Source organism: Jaculus jaculus, chromosome 2 (genome assembly GCF_020740685.1).
Source record: "Jaculus jaculus isolate mJacJac1 chromosome 2, mJacJac1.mat.Y.cur, whole genome shotgun sequence".
Lineage (NCBI taxonomy): Eukaryota > Metazoa > Chordata > Mammalia > Rodentia > Dipodidae > Jaculus > Jaculus jaculus.
In genome coordinates, this window is record NC_059103.1 from 5544829 (window position 1) to 5561062 (window position 16234).

The window sequence follows — 16234 nt, forward strand, 5'->3', positions numbered from 1 at the left end:
TAAAGACATGCATACCACACCCACACCCGGCCATTAAAAAAATAATTTTCTTTAAAAAATTGCATATTCTTGGGCTGGAGCGATGGCTCAGCAGTTAGGGTGTTTGCAAAGTCAAAGGACCTGGGTTCAGTTCTCCAGTACCCATGTAAAGGCAGGTGCACTAAGTGGCACATATGTCTGGAGTTCATTTGCAGTGAGTAGAGGCCCTGATGTGCCCATTCTCTCTCCCTTCCTCTCTTCCCCCCTCCTTCCCTCCCTCCCTCCTACCCCCTCTTTCTCTCTCTCTCCTCTCTCTGCCTTTCTTTCATCCAAATAAATAAAATATTTTAAAAATTGCATAGTCGGGCTGGAGAGATGGCTTAGCGGTTAAGTGCTTGCCTGTGAAGCCTAAGGACCCCGGTTTGAGGCTCGGTTCCCCAGGTCCCACGTTAGCCAGATGCACGAGGGGGCGCACGCGTCTGGAGTTCGTTTGCAGAGGCTGGAAGCCCTGGCGCGCCCATTCTCTCTCTCTCCCTCTGTCTTTCTCTCTGTGTCTGTCGCTCTCAAATAAATTAATTAATTAAAAAAAAATTGCATAGTCCGGGCTGGAGGGATGGCTTAGCAGTTAAGGTGTTTGCCTGCAAAGCCAAAGGACCCAGGTTCGATTCCTCAGGACCCACGTTAGCCAGATGCACAAGGGGGCACATGCACCTGGAATTTGTTTGCAGTGGCTGGAGGCCCTGGTGTGCCCATTCTCTTTCTCTGTCTCTCAAATAAATTAATTAATTAAAAAAAAATTTTTTTTTTGAAGTAGGGTTTCACTCTAGCTCAGGCTGACTTGGAACTCACTATGTAGTCTCAGGGTGGCCTCGAACTCACTGTGATCCTCCTACCTCTGCCTCCTAAGTGCTGGGATTAAAGGCGTGAGCCACCACGCCCGGCTAATTAATTAAATATTTTTTAAAAATTGCATAGTCCTACATACAACTTATATAAAAGAAACTTTTCTTTTAAATCTATCCTTCCCCACAAATAAAAAGATTTTTATTGAAAGCCGGGTGTGGTGGCACATGCCTTTAATCCCAGCACTCGGGAGGCAGAGGTAGGAGGCTCGCCGTGAGTTCGAGGCCACCCTAAGACTTCATAGTGAATTCCAGGTCAGCCTGGGTTAGAGTGAGACCTTACCTCGACAAACCAAAAAAAAAAAAAAAAAAAAAAATTTTTATTGAGAGCTGGGGTAGCTCAGTTTGTAAAGTGCTTACCTAGGATGCATGACACCTTGGCTTCCATCCCCAGCACTGAATAAACAGTGTGGTGGTGCACATCTCTAATCTCAGCACTTGGGAGGTGGAAACAAGGAATTCAAGCTCATCTTCCACAACATTGCAAGTTTGAGGCCACCTGAGATACATGAGACCCTGTCTCAAAAAATGTTTGTAATCAGCCTGGGCTAGCTAGAGTGAGACCTTACCTCGAAAAATAAAATAAAATAAATAAATAAATAAATAAATAAATAAATAAATCAAAGCTCCCTTAAGTCATCCTATTAAATATAGAAATGGCTAGTTTTTTTCAGTTATTAGGCTATCTACTTTTTACATCGTGTTGTATTAATATTAACATTCAGATCTATCAAGATTAATTCATTGATTCGGTGTCCTGCCAGTAGACTAATTAAAGCCTTCCTGGCCTATGCTGGAACTCACAGGCTGCCTGTGAGTTACTCACTCTTGCCCAGTAGCCACTGCTTCTGCCAGGTGCTGTTTCTCTGGCAGTTTTAAGCCCAGCCCTTTGCCGCCATCTAGTGTCTTTGTATTTCCTTTCCTTCTTGCCTTTTTTATTTGTAGGGTCTTCCTTACTCTAACCCAGACTACCTACAGCTTGCTTAGTAGTCCCAGGCTGGCCTCAGATTCCTACGCCAGCCTCCCAAGTGCACATTATAGGCACGCCATAATAAATAATAAATAGGCGCCCGGCATAATGTTTTCTTTTAGAGGTCTTTAAAGGTTTGGCAAAGCTGCTGAGAAAATTTAAAACCTGCATAAAAAGAACTTTTAAAAATTTTGTTTTGGGGCTGGAGAGTTGGCTTACCGGTTAAGGTGTTTGCCTGCAAAGCCAAAGGATGCTGGTTCAATTTTCCAGGACCCATGTAAGCCAGATGCACAAGGGGGCGTATGCATCTGGAGTTCGCTTGCAGTGGCTGGAGGCCCTGGCACACCCATTCTTTCTCTCTCTGTGCCTCTTTCTCTCTCTCTCTTAAATAAATAAATAAATAAGTAATATATATATTTTTAAAAATCTGTTTTGTTTTTTTACAAGCTAGGGTCTCGCTGTAGCCCAGGCTGATCTGGAATTCACTATGTAGTCTCAGGGTGGCCTCGAACTCATACTGATCCTCCTACCTCTGCCTCCCAGGTGCTGGGATTAAAGGTGTGAAATAATAAAGAAATAATAAAGATTAGGGCAGAAATTAATGAAATAGAAACAAAAAAAAAAACAAACCAAAGAATTAATGAAACAAAGAGTTGGTTCTTTGAAAGGATAAACAAGATTGATAAACCCTTAGCAAATCTGACCAAAAGAAAGAGAGAAGAGATGCAAATTGATAAAATCAGAGATGAAAAAGGTAACATCACAACAGATTCCAGAGAAATTCAAAAAATCATAGGGACATACTATAAAAGCATATACTCCACAAAGTATGAAAATCTGAAAGAAATGGATGATTTCCTTGATTTATATGACCTACCTAAATTAAATGAAAATGAGATTAATCACTTAAATAGACCTATAACAAACATGGAGATCCGAACAGTTATCAATAATCTCCCAACTAAAAATAGCCCAGGCCCAGATGGATTCACTGCTGAATTTTACCAGACCTTTAAGGAAGAGCTAACACCATTGCTTCTTCAGCTTTTCCAGGAAATAGAAAAAGAAGGAATTCTACCAAACTCCTTCTATGAGGCTAGCATCACCCTGATACCAAAACCAGGCAAAGATAGAACAGCTTTATCCCAGAGATGCAGGGATGGTTCAATATACGCAAATCTATAAATGTAATACATTACATACGGGTTGAAGGACAAAAATCACATGATCATCTCATTGGATGCAGAGAAAGCATTTGACAAAATCCAACATCCCTTCATGATAAAAGTCCTACAGAGACTGGGAATAGAAGGAACATATCTCAATATAATAAAAGCTATTTATGACAAGCCTACAGCCAACATATTACTAAATGGGGAAAAACTAAAAGCTTTTCCACTAAAATCAGGAACAAGACAAGGGTGTCCACTGTCCCCACTTTTATTTAATATAGTTCTGGAAGTCTTAGCCATAGCAATAAGGCAAGAGACACACATAAAAGGGATACAAATTGGAAAGGAAGAAATCAAGTTATCATTATTTGCAGATGACATGATTCTATACATAAAGGACCCTAAAAACTCTACTAGCAAACTGTTAGAGCTGATCAAAACCAACAGCCATGTAGCAGGATACAAAATAAACACACAGAAATCAGTAGCCTTCATATATGCTAACAACAAACACACAGAGGATGAAATCAGAGAATCACTCCCATTCACAATTGCATCAAAAAAAAAAAAAGTACCTTGGAATAAACCTAACCAAGGAAGTAAAGAATCTCTACAATGAGAACTTTAAAACACTCAAGCGAGAAATTGCAGAAGACACTAGAAAGTGGAGAAACATCCCTTGTTCCTGGATTGGAAGAGTCAATATCGTGAAAATGGCAATCTTACCTAAAGCAATCTACACATTTAATGCAATCCCTATCAAAATTCCAAAGGCTTTCTTCATGGAAATAGAAAAAAACAATCCAAAAATTCATTTGGAATCACAAAAAACCTCGAATATCTAAAATAATACTGAGCAACAAAAAAGAGGCTGGTGGTATCACCATACCTGATTTTAACCTATACTACAGAGCCATAGTAACAAAAACAGCATGGCACTGGCACAAAAACAGACATGTAGATCAGTGGAACAGAATAGAGGACCCAGATGTAAGCCCAAGTAGCTATAGCCACCTGATATTCGATAAAAATGCCAAAAATACTCATTGGAGAAGAGACAGCCTCTTCAGCAAATAGTGTTGGGAAAACTGGATATATATCTGCAGAAGGATGAAAATAGATTCTTCTCTCTTGCCATGCACAAGAATTAAGTCCAAATGGATTAAAGACCTTAACATCAGACCTGAAACTCTGAAACTGCTAGAGGAAAAAGTAGGGGAAACCCTCCAACATATTGGTCTTGGCAAAGACTTTCTGAATACAACCCCAATTGCTAAGGCAATAAAACCACAGATTAATCACTGGGACCTCATGAAATTACAAAGATTTTGCACCGCAAAGGACACTGTGAATAAAGCAAAGAGGCAACCTACAGAATGGGAAAAAATCTTTGCCAGCTATATATCTGATAGAGGATTAATATCTAGGATATACAAAGAACTCAAAAAGTTAAATAATAAGGAATCAAACAAGCCAGTCAAAAAATGAGCTATGGAGCTAAATAGAGCATTCTCAGAGGAAGAAATACGAATGGCATATAAGCATCTAAAAAAATGTTCTATGTCACTAGTCATCAGGGAAATACAGATTAAAACTACATTGAGATTCCACGTCACTCCTGTCAGATTGGCCACCATCATGAAAACAAATGATCATAAATGTTGGTGGGGATGTGGAAAAAGAGGAACCCTTCTACACTGCCGGTGGGAATGCAATCTGGTCCAACCATTGTGGAAATCAGTGTGGAGGTTCCTAAAACAGCTAAAGATTGATCTACCATATGACCCAGCTATAGCACTCCTAGGCATATATCCTAAGGACTCATCTCATTTCCTTAGAAGTACGTGCTCAACCATGTTTATTGCTGCTCAATTTATAATAGCTGGGAAATGGAACCAGCCTAGATGTCCCTCAACTGATGAGTGGATAATGAAGATGTGGCACATTTATACAATGGAGTTCTACTCAGTGGTAAAGAAAAATGAAGTTATGAAATTTGTAGAAAAATGGATGGACCTGGAAAGGATTATACTAAGTGAGGTAATCCAGGCCCAGAAAGCCAAATGCCACATGTTCTCTCTCATATGTGGATCCTAGCTACAGATGACTGGGCTTATGCGTGAGAATGAAAATACTTCTTAGCAGAGGCCAGTAAATTTAAAAGGAGACATAAAGGGAAGGCAAAGGAAGGGAGGAGGGTACTTAATAGGTTGATATTGTATATATTTAAGTACAATGATTGTTATGGGGAGGTAATATGATGGAGAATGGAATTTCAAAGGAGAAAGTGGGGGGGAGGGAATTAACACGGGATTTTTTTTATAATCACGGAAAATGCTAATAAAAATTTTAAAAAATTTTTGTTTTGGGGCTGGAGAGTTGGCTTAGCGGTTAAGGTGTTTGCCTGCAAAGCCAAAGGATGCTGGTTCAATTTTCCAGGACCCATGTAAGCCAGATGCACAAGGGGGCGCATGCATCTGGAGTTCGTTTGCAGTGGCTGGAGGCCCTGGCACACCCATTCTTTCTCTCTCTTTGCCTCTTTCTCTCTCTCATAAATAAATAAATAAATAAATAAATAAATAAATAAATAAATAAATAAATAAAATATATATATTTTTAGAAAATCTGTTTTGTTTTTTACAAGCTAGGGTCTCACTCTAGCCCAGGCTGATCTGGAATTCACTATGTAGTCTCAGGGTGGCCTTGAACTCATACTGATCCTCCTACCTCTGCCTCCCAGGTGCTGGGATTAAAGGTGTGTGCCACCACGCCTGGCGGAACTTGATTTTTTTTTTAATTTTTATTTATTTATTTGAGAGTGACAGAGAGAGAAAGAGGCAGATAGATAGAGAGAATGGGCGCACCAGGGCTTCCAGCCACTGCAAATGAACTCCAAACGCGTGCGCCCCCTTGTGCATCTGGCTAACGTGAGTCCTGAGGAATTGAGCCTCGAACCGGGGTCCTTAGGCAAACGCTTAACCGCTAAGCCATCTCTCCAGCCCCGGAACTTGATTTTAATTCACAATATGTTGATATTCTTGGCAATGTCCTCATTTATTTATTTATTTATTTATTTATTTATTTTTAATGAGAGAGAATTGGCATGCTAGAGCCTTTAGCCTGTGCAGTCAAACACTAGATGAGCACATCACCTTGTGCACATGGTTTATGCAGGTCCTGGGGAGTTGAACTTGGGTCCTTAGGCTTTGCAGATAAGTGCCTTAACTGCTAAGCCATTTCTCCAGCCCTCTCTTTGATTTTTAAGTAATGTATCAGAGTAACAATCCATGTTGACACTAAGCACCATGAAACTAAAAATAAGACAAGCCAGGCCTGGTGGCACAGGTCTGCAGTCTCTGCTACTCAGAAAGCTAAGAAGGCAGGAGGACTGCAAGTTCAAGGCCAGCCTGGGTAACTTGGGACACTATCTCAAAGTTAAAAAGGGGTGGGAGATTAGCTCAGTGATAAAGCCCTTTCCCAGCATGTATGAGGTCTTTGGTTCAATCCTTGGTATTGGGTGGAGGAGGGTGGACGACAAACCAGATATCTAAAGATATTTTTGTGTATTTTTGATAGAATGTATCTATTTTTAGGACTTGCTTAGTGTAAAAATCTTTACTGTAATTAAAAGTTTCATGCTGGGCCAGGCGTGGTGGCACATGGCTTTAATCCCAGCACTCGAGAGGCAGAGGTAGGAGGATCTCTATGAGTTCAAGGCCACCCTGAGACCACATAGTGAATTCCAGGTCAGCCTGAGCTAGAGTGAGAGCCTACTTCAAAAAACAAAAAACAACAACAAAGAAAAGTTTCATGGTGGGCTGGAGAGCTGTTTTAGTGGTCAAGGCACTTGCCTGCAAAGCCTAAGGGACTCATGTTCCACTCTCTTTTCAATTTTTTTTAATAAACAATTTCCATGATTATTAAAAAAATCCCATAGTAGTGCTCCCCCCACTGAAACTCCATTCTCCCTCATATCCCCTCCCCCTCTCAAGCAGTCTCTCTTATTTTGATGTCATGATCTTTTCCTCCTATTTTTTTCTCAATTTTATTAAACATTTTCCGTGATTATAAAAAATATCCCATGGTAATGCCCTCCCTCCCCCCACTTTTCCATTCTCCATCACATCCCCTCCCCATCTCAATCAGTCTCTCTTTCATTTTCATGTCATCATCTTTTCCTCCTGTTACGATGGTCTTGTGTAGGTAGTGTCAGGCACTGTGAGGTCATGGATATCTAGGCCATTTTGTGTCTGGAGGGAGCATGTTGTAACGAGTCCTACCCTTCCTTTGGCTCTTACATTCTTTCTGCCACCTCTTCCACATTAGACCCTGAGCCTTGGAAGGTGTGATAGAGATATTTCAGTGCTGAGCACTCCATCACTTCTTTCCAGCACCATGATGCCTTCTGAGTTATCCCAAGGTCACTGCCATTGGAAAAGAGAAGATTCTCTACCAAAAGTGAGAGTAGCATTAATATAAGGATATGAATTTAAGAGAAGTGCTTACTGGGCAGTTTGATAAGTATAGTATATACATTTATCCAGACAGCAGCATACGTTACACCCGTAGGGGTCATGACTACCCCTGTTTTTTCAGTATCAGGGATGTATTCCCTCCCATGGAGCAGGCCTGCAGCCCAATTAGAGGGCAGTTGGTTTCCACCATGACAGACGTGCCACTATTGGACCCGTTCGTTGGCTCATTTGGCCTGATTGGCCAAATATAAGGCTTGCAGTATCCACTGTTGATTTCTCTTTCTCCCATTGAACTGCATGTAGAATGGTTTCTTCCAGCTTTCTGTCAGCTGGTCTACATGGAGGAGGTTGTCAGATCAGTTCAAGCATGATTTCTCAGTGGCTTTGCAGCCCAAGTATGTGGAATCTTCAGCAATAGGGTCTTGCCATCTATTCCTGGTGGGAAACCAAGGGCCTCAGCAATGGCCTATGATATTTGGGGGCATCAGGGACCTCCCTAGCCAACAAGTCATTGGAAGGTATCCCATCCCTGGCACTGAAATTTTCTAGCACCATGTTCAACTGTCTAGATCCCACATAAGCCACATGCACAAAGTGATGCAGGCATACAAGGTTGCACATGCACACAAGGGGGTGTGCATGTCTAGAATTTGATTGAAGCGGCTGGAGGCCCTGCCACACCATTTCTGTCTCCCTCTCCTAACAAAAAGGCCAGTCAGTTGGGCTTGCCTCAAAAAATAGTTTATGCTGACCCCCCTACACACACTGGTGCCAGAGAGCCTTGATCATTCTTCCTAAAACACAGACCAAACCCTAGATCCCAGACACCTATCACAAGTCTCCCCTATGAGGAGTATGGTTGGGCTCCTAGGGTATCTTGTAGGTCACTCAGGGACATCCCTGGGAGGAGATAGTTCTAGAACAGGGAGTGGCAGAAAATACACTTCAGATAACCTTGAAAAACAACTCCACCCACTGTGCTCTTGCTCTGCCCGCCTTCAGGGCCACAGTCTCTGGGAACTGTTGGCCAAGAGCTGCTGTTTGTTTTGGCCAAATACAACACAGCACAATCATAGGTGGGTATTGCCGCAGCAGAGTCAGACAAAAGAATCGAGGCTGCAGTCACAGTGGTAGTGCTGCGCGGTTTCTGTGTGCTCTGCCTTTTGAACAGCCGTAGCCTTCAGATTTGAAGTTTCTTGCTGGAATATTTCCTAGTTAACTTAATTGTTATCTAAGTCTTATCCCTGCAGTTTCCACAATACAGACAGAGCCTAGCTTGGACGAAGGGGTGTTTGTATTTAAAGTGGGGGGTGGTCACTGTTCATCCTCTGGAGTAGCTATAACTCCACCATGAACAGAGGGCAAAGTGCCATGTTTGTAAGAAACCTGAGGGAGCTGGTGCTGCAGCTGGGTGGCTCTGGAAATGGTATGTACAGCGGCGCTGGGAGGCGTGTGTGCACGGTGGTGCCAGCAGCGGACTGTACAGTATGCTGGGTATGGTGCGCACGATGGCTCTAGGAAGTGGGTGGGCCTGGTGGTGCTGGGTGGGCAGTGAGCTAGGGGAGGACACTGCTTCCCTGCTGAATGCTTCCAGCATGCTTGAGGGAATTCCACAGGCGTGTGACCTTAAATTATTTCACGCTCATTCTTAGGAATTGGTGTAATCTGTGTACTGATTTAATCCACCTGCTGACAAGAACTCTCTTGACTACTTGGTAAACTGAAAAGTAAAAACATGTCCTGCTTATTATCCTTAAACAGACTCATCCCCGCCCTCCTTCCTTTTCTGTTCTTCACTCTGCTTTGTGACTCAAGGTCTCTCAAGAAGCCCAGGCTGTCTTCACTTCCCGACCTCCTCCACGTGCTGAGGTCACAGGCATGGGCTCCCAAGCCCAGGTCCTAAGCCTATCTGCAAAACACCTGAAGTTATGAGAAGCACATGCATAGATAACATGTGTGAATCCCATGTGCTTGGCTCAGTGTTTAAAAGCCAAATGGTGAGCCAGTGTGGTGGTGCACGCCTGTAATCCCAGCACTTGGGAGGCAGAGGTAGGAGTGTCATGAGTTCGAGGCCACCCTGAATTCTAGGTCAGCCTGGACCAGAGTGAAACCCTATCTTGAAAAACCAAAAAATAAAGCTACTTAGAATGGCAGAGTAATACTGTGTTCTGTTCAAATATTGGGCCCAGTGAAGCAGTGAGGATGGCACTCTCCCTTTAACCTGAAGGTCTCCCTCTGTCTGCACTGCAGTTGGTTTAATCATGTGTCCTGCAAGATTCTATTTCACTGAGTGCTTTGTCCTGAGTGTGTTTATATAACAAAAACAAGCTACTTTAAGCTGGGTGTAGTGGTGCACACCTTTAATCCCAGCACTTGGGCACAGGTAGGAGGGTCACTGTGAGTTTGAGGCTACCCTGAGACTACGGAGTGAATGCCAGGTGAGCCTGGGCTGGAGCGAGACCCTATCTCGTTATTTAAAAAAAAAAAAAAAAAAAAACTACTTAGAATGGCAAAGTAGTACTTTATTCTGTTCAGATACTGGGCTGGATTTACTTATAGTTTCTAGCGCGTCATTCATGTCTACTAGGGCACCTGCGTGGATGTGCAGCTCGTCCAGCGCTGCATGCTGACGCTCATGTGGGTTGGTCTTCGCAGGGAGACCTGAAGGCTTACCTTCGCAACGAGCAAGAGCACATGCGCGGCGACTCTCAGACCATGCTGTTGCAGAGGATGGCGTGTGAGATCGCTGCAGGGCTGGCGGCCATGCACAAGCTCCACTTCCTGCACGGGTGAGTCACATTGCTGCTGCTGGTGCCTGAAGAGGCTCTAAGAAAACATAGAGGGGCATGGGGGTGGCCCAGCTGGCAGCTGCTTGCTGAGCATTCCTGGCTTCTATCCCCAGCACTGCACAGAACCAGGCACACTATACTGGTGCAGGCCTGATGGGGGTGAAAGCAGGCGGTCAGAAGTTACGTCATCCTTGGCCATGTAATGAGTTCAAGTCTGAGCTGCATGGGATCCTCCCTACAAAAGGGTGAGAGAGAGAAAAGAAAGAAAAAGGAGTAAAAAAGAAACCTGAAGAGGCAGATTGTAGCATGAGCTTTCAACTTGGACAATCGGTGGTAAAGACTGGGTTGGGTTTCTTTAAACCAGAACCAGCACATCCCTAGTCTGACAATACTTCCAGGATTTGAAAGAATGTAAAAAGAGCTGGGGAGATGGCTGAGTGTTTAAGATGCTCTCCTACAAAGCCAAAGGACCCAGATTCAGTTTACCGGAACCCACATAAGCCAGAGGCACAGGGTGACGCATGCATCTGGAGTTCGTTTGCAGTGTCTGAAGGCCCTGGCACATCCATTCTTTCAAGTAAATAAAAATAAAAACATAAAAGAAGGAAAATAAGGGGCTGGATCGATGGCCTAGCAGTTAAGATGCTTGCCTACAAAGCCAAAGGCCCCAGGATTGATTCTCCAGGACCCACGTAAGCCAGATGCACAAGGAGGCGCATACATCTGGAATTCATTAGCAGTGGCTGGAGGCTGTGGTTTGCCCATTTTCTCTCTCTGCCTATTTATCTCAAATAAATAAAAGAAAAAATATTTAAAAAGGAAAAAAATGGTGCAAGAAGTATGTGTGCCTGTGAGTGGCAAGGGGACCGTCCCCATCTGCCTTCCAGCCCCAGCTCGTTGACCCACACCTTCAGGTTTAGGCTTCACATTATCCCACCAGGTTTCTAGGCATTTCCAGGCAGAGAAAGAGAAAATCTGTGTGTCCTGAGGGGTGCTCCTGGACCTTTGTTGCCATTCAGTTACTGTGACCAAGCACATCGAGCCTACTCAGGCGATAGGTCTGGTCTCTGAACCCAAAAGATTTCTGCTCGTCTCTAGGCCTCTGAGCTCTGGTTTATGTTTAGAATATGCTTGCAGTCACTTTTTAGGTCTCAAAAAGGGACAATCAAGCACTGCCCCTTCAGTTGTCTCTAAGTGAGTCATGTAACTCTTCATATTCTAAAGATACACCTGTCTCACGCCTGTGAGGTATCATACTTTTAGAAAGCAGGTTGCAGGCGGCTGAGGAGATGGCTCAGTGGGCAAAGTGCTTGCCATACAAGCATGAGGACCTGAGTTCAAATCTCAGAAGGTGGTGCATGCCGGTAATCTCAATGCTTGGGTGGCAGAGCCAAGTGGGTTCCTGGAGCAAGCTGGCTAGCCACCCTAGCTGAATTGGTGAGCCCCGAGTTCAGTGAGAGACCCTGTCTCGGAAAGGTGGTGAGATGAGGAGGAAGCCGCTGTCATCCTCTGGCCTCACACACACGTGAACATGCGTGCACACCATACACATATGCACAAAGAAGGAAGGAAGGAAAATACATCAATGACACAGAGTTATCAGGTAGTTAGATGTCATGTGTAATGCTCAGTACCTTTTCACTTGTCAATTTAAAAATTAGCAAAGATATCAGAGTAAATAGTATTTCCCTGTATTTCTTCAAGTTCAGATTTTACTTTACTTGGAATCTTGTGAACATTAAAACAAAGATGATAAATTAGATCATGTGTCTTGGATTGTATTTAAGTACAAAACCTCAAGGTAAAGCAATCCATGACACCACTGACAGCTGCTCATTTGTTTCAAAAAGTAGCCATATTTATTATAACATCTCATGTGGAGCACAATTTTGCGCTTAAAGTTTATGTGTGGGTAGCTTCCATATGGCGTATTTTAACATTGGGATTTACAATATTGGTTAGTTGACTCAAAGTGAGACTTCGGCGTGATTGAAATAGAACAGCCCACCTGCCCAGCCCAAAGTTGTCCTTGTGCTGGAAACTGATCTAGTGAATTGCCCTTGTTAAAATTTATTTTTGCATAATATTTTAAAAAGCCTTGTTGCTGGGTCTCTGGCAGCCTGCCTTTCTGGGTGGTGCACACTTGTGAAGGCCGTGTGAACAGCACATGCTGCTATTACTTACTGTTCCCCAGGTGGCCTGGAACCCAGATCCCTTGTCACCTGCCTGTGAGGCCTCCTGAGCAGCAAGCTGCCATCAGGTCATTGTGAGGGGCTGAGCAGAGGTTCTGTGCGCAGCATGTGTGCTCCAACTAGCGGGGCTGTAGCTCTTTGGTGGTGGCTGAAGAAGCACCACCCAGAGGAGCCTCTTCAGGGCCAGTGGGAGCCTGGAGGCCACTGGGTTTCGCAGTCCTGAGTCAGGAGAAGTGCTTTGGGGGCGTGAGTAAATAAGGCTTTGATGACAGGTATCAGTTGACATTGTCCTACAGACTGTATCCAAGGTGTCCCTGTCAGTTAGCTTAGAAAGCTGAAGCTCTCCGTTATTTGTATATGTACCAAATCTTTAGTTTATGCCTTAAAAATTCTTCTAATAGGAGTTGGCTGAGTGGATAAAGTGCTTGATGTGCAAGCATGAGGACCTAATTTCAGATCTCTAGCACCCACATAAAAAGCTGGGTGTTAACAGTCTATGCCTGTCATGTCAGCGCTAGGAAGCTGAGAATGGAATATCCTGGCTAGCTAGTCTAGCCCAGGCTGTTAAGCTCAAAATTCACTGCAAGACCCTGTCTCAGAAAGTAAGATGGAAGGCTGACGAGATGTCTCAGCGGCTAAAGGTGCTTGCTTGGAGCTGGGCATGGTAGTGCACACTTTTAATCTCAACACTCGGGAGGCAGAGATAGGAGGATCACTGTGAGTTCAAGGCCACCCTTGAGACTACATAGTGAATTCCAAGTCACCCTGGGCTAGAGTGAAACCCTACCTCAAAACACAACAACAACAAAAACAAAACAAAGGTGCTTGCTTGCAAAACCTGATGGCCTGTTCATTTCCCTAGCACCCACGAAAAGCCAGGTCCACAAAGTGGTGCATGCATCTGGAGTTTGTTTGCAGTGGCTAGAGGCCCTGGTGTACCCATACTTATTCTCTGTCTCTTTCTCTCTTTCAATATATAAATAAATATATTTTAAAAAATAAGTGAGACAGAAAAAATCAGGCATGATGGCTCATGCCTTTAATCCCAACACTCAGCAGGCTGAGGCAGGAGAATCACTGTGAGTTTGAGACCAGTCTGTGCTGTAGAGTGAGTTCTAAATCAGCCTGGGTTAGAGTGAGACCCTGCCTTAAAAGAACGAACAATCCCCCACCCCCCCAAAAAAAATCTGAAGGCTTTTTTGGAGATCCCCAAGCTCTAAAATTAGTAAGAGAAAGGGGGGAGAGGGAGAGAGACATAAATAAGTCAATGGAGTTTAAGCCCAAGAAGAAGCCAGCATGGTGGCATACACTCTGGAGGCAGAGGCAGGAAGCCAGCTGAAAAGGAGTTTTTGTTTGTTATGGTTTGGGTTTTTCGTCGTTTGAGACAGGACCTTACTTACTTCATACTGGCCTCAAACTCACTATGTAGCCCATGCTGACCCTGACATCCGATCTTCCTCCCGTGTATTGTGTAGGGTTTAATTTCGTTGGGGTGGGAGAAAAATAAGTGTTTAGGAGAGCTGTCAACAGAAGGAATCATGGGATAGAAAAGGAGGCCTCTTTACCAGATGGAAGCACATGAGAAGCCACTGTGATGAAAATTAATGAGGTTGTGGAGATAAATTAACTGACAGTGCCCAGCACACATAGAAACTGAACACAGGACACAGTGAAAATCAACTAGTATAGAAAAGGATGGCTTGAGCCAGGCATGGTGGCACCTGCTGTTAATCCCAGCATTTAGGAGACAGAGGTTTGGGTATCTCTGCAAGTTTGAGGCCAGCCTGGAACTACTGAGTGAGTTCCAAGTCAGCCTGGTTAGAGTGAGACTCTGCCTCATACTGTTAGCTGTCGTTATCCTATATATAAAAATATATAAGAATTAAATGTGGCTGAGCGTGGTGGTGCACGCCTTTAATCCCAGCATTCGGAAGGCAGAGGTAGGAGGATTGCCGCGAATTCGAGGCCACTCTGAGACTACATAGGGAATTCCAGGTCAGCCTGGACTAGAGTGAGACCCTACCTCAAGAAACGAAAACAACAACAACAAAAAAGAATTAAATGTGTTTGTGAAGACTTGGTACAACATAGGGACATGAGACCTTAATTATGAAATAAAAGGTGAATATGATTGAGTAAAACCATTCAATACCATAAAGCCTGCAGAATTGGGAAGATAGGCCAGCAGTGGCGACAGTTAAAGAAAGGGCTGGTAGACAGACTTGCAGTTAAAAAGAGTGGTTGCTTCTGTTGCTGGCAGGGACGTGAGGGCAAAGTTTTGTCCTAGATTGCATATGATGACTGTAATTTTTAAAAATCACAGGTCAGTATCTGTATAATTAGAAATACACATTCCCTTAAGCCTCTTGTCTAGACTGTGTCATAGAAAATGGGATGCACTAGAACATAAGAATGTGTGTTAGAAATAACTGTTGTATCCGGCCATGGTGGCGCATGCCTTTAATCCCAGCACTCATGAGGCAGAGGTAGAAGGATCACTGTGAGTTCGAGACCACCCTGAGACTACTTAGTGAATTCCAGGTCAGCCCTGGGCTAGAGTGAGACTCTACCTTGAAAAACCAAAAAAAAAGAAGAAAAAAATAAGTGTTGCACCCAGGCCTTGTGAGATAAAAGCAGGGGAATTACAAATCCAAGGCCAGCCCCTGCTATGTAATAAAAACTTGCCTCAAGAAAATTTGAAAGGGCGGCAAATAGAAGAAAGAGACATGTTCATAGGGGCACTAGAGTAACTTCAAGATATTTGGACTGACTAGCCAATATTACTTAGCTAGTGTAAAGAAAGAAGAAAGGTTTGTTTTAGTATAAGAAATAAAGCAGGGAGCTGGAGAGATGCTCAGGTGGCATGTGGACCTGAGCTTGATCCCCAGAGCCCACATAAAATGACAGGCGCCATGGTGTGGACCCATAATCCCACAGTGGTGAGACAGAGACAGGCAGAATCCTGTGGCTGGCTGTCAGCTAGTCTCATTTAGCCGTGAGAGCTAAGCCAATGAGAGGTCCTGTCTCAAGGTGCACAGCTCCCAAAGAGCAACAACAGAGGCTGGCCTTTATCCTCAGTGCACACAGATGCAGCTGCATGCATGTTGCACATGCGTGTGCACACACACACATACATGAAGTAGGCATAATTAATGTGCTCTTAGACCTTTTGTTCTTATGTGCACATTGTAGTGGAAACAATTATAGAGACTATACCTACCAGTTTGTTAATCCATGGTACCTGGAAGGATGGAGGGTAAGGAGGAAAAGTTTTTTAAAATTTTTGTTAGAAAGAGAATGGGCACACCAGGGCCTCTAGCCACTGCGAATAAACTCCAGACACATATACCACCTTATGCATCTGGCTTACGTGGGTGCTGGGGGGTCAAACCTGGGTCCTGAGCCTTCACAGGCAAGCGCCTTACCACTAAGCCATCTCTCCAGCCCAGTTTTTGTTTATAAGGACTTCATCTAAGGGTACAGAAAAGACTCAGCAGTCTTGGTACCCAGTTAGTGCAGCATGTGTGTACGTATAGGAAGGTGGGAAAGGGCAGAGCTCTCCGCAGGTGGTGGCCTCGGTTGTATGTTGTGGAGAGATGTGCTGCAAGCTGAGTGTGCAACAAGAAAATCAAGGCAGGCATTGTGCACTGATGTGCCACCACACCATGCAGTTACAACCTTCTGTAGAAAAGCCACTTGCCAGGGTAATGGCTCAGTGGATAAAGTGTTGTTTTACAAGCATGAGGATCTGAGTT

The 16234-nt window shown here is 43.8% G+C and overlaps 1 protein-coding gene across 1 annotated transcript in view; it reads left to right on the forward strand.

Annotated features, from left to right (window-relative positions):
• Lmtk2 (lemur tyrosine kinase 2) overlaps positions 1-16234 on the forward strand; it is an 87306-nt gene that overhangs the window by 40472 nt on the left and 30600 nt on the right. Inside the window, exon 7 of the mRNA XM_045142803.1 lies at positions 10154-10287. Coding sequence (XP_044998738.1) covers positions 10154-10287 — 134 coding nt within the window. The remainder of the gene's footprint in view (positions 1-10153; positions 10288-16234) is intronic.